The sequence below is a fragment of the Berghia stephanieae genome, chromosome 5, assembly GCF_034508935.2.
Source record: "Berghia stephanieae isolate SIO BIC M18660-M18661 chromosome 5, UCSD_Bste_1.3, whole genome shotgun sequence".
NCBI classification, from domain to species: domain Eukaryota; kingdom Metazoa; phylum Mollusca; class Gastropoda; order Nudibranchia; family Aeolidiidae; genus Berghia; species Berghia stephanieae.
In genome coordinates this window covers 14,677,363-14,685,453 of record NC_088364.1, presented here as the reverse complement: position 1 = coordinate 14,685,453, position 8,091 = coordinate 14,677,363, and the positions used below count along the sequence as shown (strand labels likewise).

Below are 8,091 nucleotides of genomic sequence, written 5' to 3'. Positions count from 1 at the left end.
ATCAAAATATTAAATTAATTACTAAAAACATTAGAAAGGATATTTATATAAATTTAAAAAATAAAGACATTGCACTGAGACTCACTTTGTTTAGCAGCCCAAAACATTATTAGGAAAATCTGCGACATTGCGCAAAGACAACAGTGGTTCTTGGTGATATTGTACACTTGTTTGTTATCTCTACTCCATTCTTTAAAAATCAAGCCAAGATGCTGAAAAGGCTCATTTCATTACTATCTTAAACATCAGGTTTTAAATGAAAGATCAATTAAAGAAACACTCACCGTAATGTGGTCAGGGCAAGAAGAACATTGGCTGCGGCACATTCTTTGCCAAATGTCTTGGTTGAAATACCATGAACCGTCTCCAGTTGTCGAAGGCTATGCCGTGCTGCAGAGGAAATGGTGTCCAGGGGATGGACTAGGCACTTCAGTGACAGGAGTTCGCTTTGAAACGCATCTTGCAAAAGGCGTGCTGCGGCATCTTTAACAGCACACCCATCCGTCATGTACGCCCCAAACTGAGATGTGAGGCGTTGAAACATGGCATCATTGATTACCCTACAGATGTGGCCGGAGTAATCAAGAGCAGTACCACCTCCCAACTCCTCCACCTGAATGACGCAGTTTTCGATACGATCATTGGCTCCTGCCCTGGATACATGCACCTCATTGATGTGACTCCCTGACACAGTTGTAGCATCCCATGACAAAGTCAAAGGAGAGGATGAGGACAAAATAAATTCTGCCGCTTGAAGATATGTCAGAATTGTTAGCTCATATGACAAATGAGCAACAGTGGGTGCAGAAGGCACAGAAGATAGAGAATTTCCAGTAAGAACATTGTAGACAAAAGAAAGAAGAGGACCAGCACATTCAACAGACACATTGGGCATAAGACGTTTATAGATACAAAGACGAATAGGGAGGGAGAACGATTTTCCTCTTGTCACCTCCATGACAGTCGAAGAAGATTGTGGAATCAGGGAGTCAGTTTCTTCTTTAAAATTCCTGACACTTTTAGGGTTGCCTGTGGAATTTCTCATTAAACGTTTAAGTTTATTATACTCTGCAGCAATTTTTTCAAATCTTTTTATCTGAATTTTAAGATCCTTAATCTGAGTAAGGAGGGAACAGTTCTCTGCTTTCAACCGATTGACCTCTGAGGCCTTCCTCATTTTAATAAAGAGGTTGGTGTTCCGCACACTATATTTTGAGCATGTCTTTTAGTCTTTGTGAATTTTGCGATGCTCTCTCTTTAAAGAGCCCTACTGAATGTCGAAGACGGGCATACATTTGCCTTCTCATGGTGCAGCCTTTGCAGTCCTTTCTCAAGGCTGGAGTAGAGGGAGGAGGCAGCAGAGGGGCATTGTCTGTGACAGGCGACGAAGGAGAGATGGCACTGTTGACAGGAGGTGACTGAACGGGATGAGGGACGTTGGTAGTGGTTGGGGGTGGAGGCTCAAGATGACCGCTCAGTGATGGTGTGGGTCTTTGTAGGTTGCGGGGGAGTTGAAAGGGGGAGTTGAGTAAATTAGATATGGCCCACCAATTTTGGGAAAAATGTTTTGCATTTATTACTAAGACGAAGCAAAGAAGTTCTTAAAATAATTCTTGTCATATTTTGAAAGTAGTTAAATGTTGAAACCTCATTCATAAGTGATGGCATATTCCGCTCAAAAAAATGATATATATAAATAAATGTCTGGCAATAATCACAGCGCATTTTATATGCTTGTCTTTTGTTGAACAGAATATCACTTCTCTTTGTAAAAATGTATTGGGGTAATTTATTGTTATCCTTTACATACGTATTCAATGTCAATGAGTTTAAGTTTAATAATTTAAGTTTAAGGTTTAAGGAATTTTGTTAAATTATTGAGGAATTAATTAATGATAAACGAAAATGAAAATATGGGGACAATGATCCGCAAATATTTTAACGTAGTGTTTTTATGCACCTCCGTTGACGGTGTATCTTAACGGATCGTTTTTATGCACCTCCGTCACGCATGCGCATTCCACCCAATTTCATTAGCGATATTGTGTTTCTTCATTTGGACATGGCGAAAGTTATATTGTGACATCTGTAGGATGTCTTTGTTAATAAATTTATATAAAAATATTATAATTTAAAAAATCGAAATATAAAACCAGAAAATAGAAGTTGCATTGAAGGTAAAATAATGTTTTAGAAAGACCTTATTAAATGTGATGAACAGTCAGGTGGCTCCGTAGCGCAGTGGACAAGCTGTCAGACTCCAACCTTGAAAGTACCCGGTTTGATTCCCAATGATGACTTTTTTTTTTTTTTGGATTTTCTTTGTTTTTGTTTGCTTTTTTTTTCTTTCTTTTTTTTTTTCAAAAACTTTTTATCATGTTTTTAAAAAATACTTCGATTTTAATTATCTAAAATTATTTATTTATTTGAGATCAGTATTTGTGTGCCATAATTCTTTTTACTTTTGATTTTTAAAATTATTGTTATTATTCTTTAATTTATTATCATTGTACATCCGTAATCACTAAGCAGCGTGCTAAACTACAATCTAAAACTATTTAAACCTCATGGACGTATGCAGCAACAACTTTACCATCACCGCCAACGGAGGTGCATAAAAACGGTGCGTTTTTGTACACCTCCAATGGAGGTGTATAAAAACGGTACGTTTTTGTACACCTCCAACGGAAGTGTATAAAAACGCCACCATTTAATTGAATTAAGTATAATTCCAAGATTGGGAGACCTTCCTTAAGCTACTACATCCCGAGTATTCTTGTTCTAGTAGGGGGTTTGGGAGGGGGAAAACTTTTTATTTTAAATCTCCCCCCTCCCAAACCCCCTACACTAGAACTTCTCGTAGTAGTAGTAGTAGGGGGTGGGGGGTTCGGAGGGGGGAGACTTTGACTTTGACTTTATTTAAATAGGGAGTTTAATAGAAATTCTAAATGTACCTCACACACTTGAAACCAATGTCATATGAAAGAGCTGGCAACACAGATTACAAAACAGTTTGAATTTTGTTTCTATCTTGATTAGAAATGTAGTTACGGCAGTTCAAAGTCTGAAATTTCAGACCGATTTTTACCCCAAAATTACCATTGCAAAGTTGTGACCGAAATCGCGTGATGTTAATAAAAAATGGTTAAAACAGTCAATATGGAGTTCTTATCATATATTGTATACCAAAATGTTCGTCTTATCGAGGACAATGCATTTACATTAATAAAGAGGAAGATTACATTTCAAATTTACACATTATTACATAATATGTCGCAAATTTTACATAATCAAAAACTCGGCTAGTCGTAAGAAACAATTTGCTCTATCACTTTTGGATTTATCCCCAATATCTCACTGAAACAATTGCAAATAATTACCCTCTTTTAATTAATACATAGAGAGAATAAAAAAGGGTTTGAGGCTATCTAAATGAAAAGATATAAACATGTTGTGTAATGACATAATGAGAGTTTATTTTTACCTATGGCAATTTAATTGCATATAAATAAAATGGTAGATTGAAAAAGTTCAAATAAATTGAAACAGATTCCTTATTATAATTAGAAGGAAAGTTCTGGCTTTTAATACTTTAAAAAATTCTGCTAAACACTTTGGGTTTATTGCTATTACATGATTTGAACTGACAATTAATATAATTTTATCCCCCCCCCCCCCCCCCCGCCTTCTCTCTCAATGTATGGGGGTGTCAAAACTAATAGAAGTTCTTACTATAATAATTATTAAGGCTAAGGCCTTTAGACTATGGATACAAATGATAAACATATCTAAACATATGGGAAAGAAACTTGATGACCTGATGGCAAAGTAAAAATTAAAGCAATTGGTATTTTTAAAATATCGATATTATTATTAATATCGGATTTCACAAAGAGAAGAAATATACAAACTTTTAAAACAAAAACTATAAAATGCCTATAAATAAAGTTGGAAAGTATGTATTCAAAATAAAAACATAGTAAATAATAGTACTGAAAATATTATGGACTAAATTTAACATAATACATAACTAAATTTAAAATATCGATATGAATATCGATATCGCCCGGCAGCCATGATGAGAAGATAATGTAAACAAGGCATTTCGGCGCAGAGTTAAAAGGTGTCTGCGCATCGACATAGAGCCCTGAAATTTGGCATGAATAAAATAAATGCATTTGAAAATTGCCAACTTTTAACTTCATATAACTTCTGGAATTATTAATGGATTTTTCGTTAATTGGCACCATTTACAAGGAAATTGAAAGACGAAAACAATGATACCAAAATATCTGCGATATTCCTCTTTATAACGAAGTTATGCATCTTTAATTGAACCCCCCAAAACGCGAACGGCAATTTCCAGTCACAACTTTCCTATGGGCGAGTTGGGTCAAAATTTGACTGCCACTGCTGCTGCTCACTAAACTGCCTAATTTAAAAATAAAAGTTTCCCCCCTCCCAAACCCCCAACTAGAACAAGAATACTTGGAATGTAGTAGCTTATGGAAGGGCTCCCCCAAGATTTGTATAACAATCCAATATATTAAAACAGAATTAAGAATTTGGATCACAAAAACAAATCTTGATTGTGATAGAAGAGTGATATTGGCGAGACAGACATTTTCATTGTGATTGCTGATTGACACATTCTAAAACTTTAGTGTAGATGCGATGTAGTTTAAGCACTTTATTTTTCTTATCTCTAAAACTCCTTAAATTAATATCGCACGATTCGCATTTTTAACTCTGTCCTTTCGTAACCAGTGTTCCTTTCATGCGTTGAGATACATTTGATCAAAGTTATATAAACAACATTCAATGTTAATTAATAATATTGAGTATTAAATATATAATATATAAATGTCATAATCAAGTCGCGAAGCTCCAGGTTTGAGAGTTTTTGCCAAGATGAGGGTCATTTAAATCGATCGATATTTGAATGACGAGTTTTCTGGCCAAATGTTTAAATATTGTTTTTTCCAGAGTACGGCCGTGTTGTTATGGACTCATTATTGTAATGGAAATACTCTCAAATCGACGCAAAATACTGTCCATTACAAGCAAAACCCGGACTTTCCAAATTCATGCACTTAGTGTATGACCCATAGATCCCTTGATCAAGTGCTACTGACGATGGCGTAAAGTTGAGTCCTTGGGAGAAAAAAAAATAAAAAGGAAAGAAAAGAAAAAGAAACTAGCTCATACTTTCTCAGCATTGAGATGTAAGAAAAGTAAATGGGGATGGATTGGCCATACCCTCAGGAAGCCTGCAAGCAACATCACCGGGCAGGCTTTTGGACTGTGGAACCAGCAAGGAAAGAAGAAGGTTGGTCGATCAAAGCAAACATGGCGAAGTAGCATTGATGAGACTGAATTGAAGGCATCTGGACAAACCTGGGCCCGGATAAAGAGGACTTCTAAAAAACCCGAATTTATCAATATAGAAACAATAAATAAACAAACAATCAAACCTGGAGACAAAATATTTTATTTGAGAAAGGCATCAATAAATAACGTGGCAACGATACACGTTGTAAAGGGGAATGGAATTGCCTCTATTTTCTATAGTATTTATACACAATGGGCAGAATAAAGCATCACAGCGGGTCGGGTTGAATATAGGCTTCGATGATGATGTTGATGATGATGGAATAATAATAATAATAATAATAATAATAATAATAATAATAATAATAATAATAATAATAATATAATAATAATAATAATAATAATAATAATAATAATAATAATAATAATAATAATAATAATAATAATAAATGACGATGTTAATAATCATAATAATATTAATATCATTATCAGATATGGTACCTATGCTATGACACTAATTACTATATTTGTCATAATTATTGATATTTTAATAAATGAATTCGGCGGCGATTAAGGGTAAGAGGAGGATAATGATGTTGATGACAACTATAATGTCAATAATTTATTTCATCATCACATCGTCGTCGTCATCATCATCATCATCATCATCATCATCATCATCATCATCATCATAATCATCATTATATTTGTCATATGAATTCATATTATCACAATATTATGGGGACATTGATAATATAAACATTACCCCCCAACACATACCTACCCCCCCCCCACACACACATATATAAATACACACACACACACACACACACACGCGCGCGCGCGCGCGCTTAATTTAGGACACAATACTAAGGCCAAGTAGGCTGTCATATAATCATATAATATTCTAAAATTCATAATAAGAACAATAATGCCAACACAAGTTTCTCTCACCACCCATAGTTAGAATTAATGTTAACAAACGTCCACATTTTTGCAGGTATGATAATTATCGGCCTGCTTTCATCTAGTTGTAATGAATAATATTTTGTGTCAGTTTGAGATTATTTGGATTATGAACAAGAAATGTAATTAATGTTTTTTTTTCTTTTTAAATAGCATTAAAGCAAGCAATATCCACTATAATATTCAAAGCGTTTTAACAACAATGATCTGTAAATAAATATAAATACAACTTGATGAGCACCCATTAAAAAATAAAAGAAAAGAAAAAAAATAATAGAAGATAAATAATTGTTAATACCCCCCACCCCCACCCCCCCAAAAAAAAAACAAACACAAACAAACAAAAACAAAACAAGTAACAAACGAATAGTCCTTAAATGACAGCGTCCAAGTAATTTTGACAAAACTTTTTAACTCTCTCCTTACCAATCATTTACAGTATTTTCCCATAATGCCTGGCTTACCCAACAGTAAAATTGTTTTTTGTTTAAAAAAAAAAATTCAAACAAGCTCTCTACCAAAACAACATTATGCTCTTATTAAAGTTTATGATGTACAAATAAATCTGAGTTTAAAGATGTCCTATATTGTGTCGTAACAAATGTGACGATTTTGATGCGGGTGGTAAGGAGAGGATTAGTGATGCGGGGTGGCCCTTTTGGCCTTAATATTAATAACGATCTATATTATTATTATTATTATTATTATTATTATTATTATTATTATTATTATTATTATTATTATTATTATTATTATTATTATTATTATTATTATCATTATTATCTCCATCATCATCATCATCATCGTCATCATCATCATCATCATCATCATCATTATTATTATTATTATTATTATTATTATTATTATTATTATTATTATTATTATTATTATTACTACTATTATAATTATATTATTATTATTATTATTATTATTATTATTATTATTATTATTATTATTATTATTATTATTATTATTACTATTTATATTATTATTATTATTATTATTATTATTATTATTATTATTATTATTATATTATTATTATTATTATTATTATTATTATTATCATTATCCCGTGTTTATTGAAACCACGGCTATGGAAAGACACACGTATTAATACATTTGACCTGAAAACTCGTCATTCAATTACCGATCGATTTACATGACCCTCATTTTGGAAACAAAACAAAGAAAGAAAAAAAACCTCTCAAAACTGGGACTTCGCGTAAAAAAAAACAACTTTCATCAAACAAGAAACTTTGCAAATCCCAGGTTTAAGAGTTTTTGTCAATATGATTATCTATCCTTTGGATGGGACGTAAATCTCTCTCTCTCTCTCTCTCCCTCTCTCTCTCTCTCTCTGTCTCTGTCTCACTCTCTCTTTCTCTCTCTCTCTCTCTCTCTCTCTCTCACTCTCTCTTTCTCTCTCTCTCTCTCTCTCTCTCTCTCTCTCTCTCTCTCTCTCTGTCTGTCTGTCTGTCTGTCTCACTCACATTCTCTCTCTCTCTCTCCCCTCTCTCTCTCTCTCTCTCTTATGTGTGTCTGTCTGTCTCTCTCTCTCTCTCTCTCTCTCTCTCTCTCTTTGGAAACTTTTTTTAAAAATCCCTATGAGGGACATAATAATAATAATACATCATCGAGTGAAAACCACCACTCTTGAACATGGAATTACGAGGGCTCTTTCAGAAATAACCGAAAAATGCCCATTGCTCAGCAACCAGTGGAGATTTTTTAATTCTGTAAATGACATGATATTCCTTATTTCCTTACGGATATTCCCAGAAATTATGAAGTGCA

The 8,091-nt window shown here is 33.5% G+C and overlaps 1 protein-coding gene across 3 annotated transcripts in view; it reads right to left on the bottom strand.

Moving 5' to 3' along the window:
• Positions 1-4,649, bottom strand: part of LOC144972457 (uncharacterized) — a 15,460-nt gene extending 10,811 nt beyond the window's left edge. Inside the window, exons 1-2 of one of the 3 annotated variants that reach the window (XM_078913648.1) lie at positions 4,623-4,649; positions 285-1,579 (exon numbers count right to left, since the gene is read on the bottom strand). In XM_078913648.1, coding sequence (XP_078769774.1) covers positions 285-1,177 — 893 coding nt within the window. In that variant the 5' untranslated portion in view covers positions 1,178-1,579; positions 4,623-4,649. Of the gene's footprint in view, positions 1-284; positions 1,765-4,574 lie in introns of all 3 variants that reach the window. The other 2 variants (XM_078913647.1, XM_078913649.1) reach the window with 2 other exon arrangements.
• Between the last annotated feature and the right edge of the window lie 3,442 nt (positions 4,650-8,091).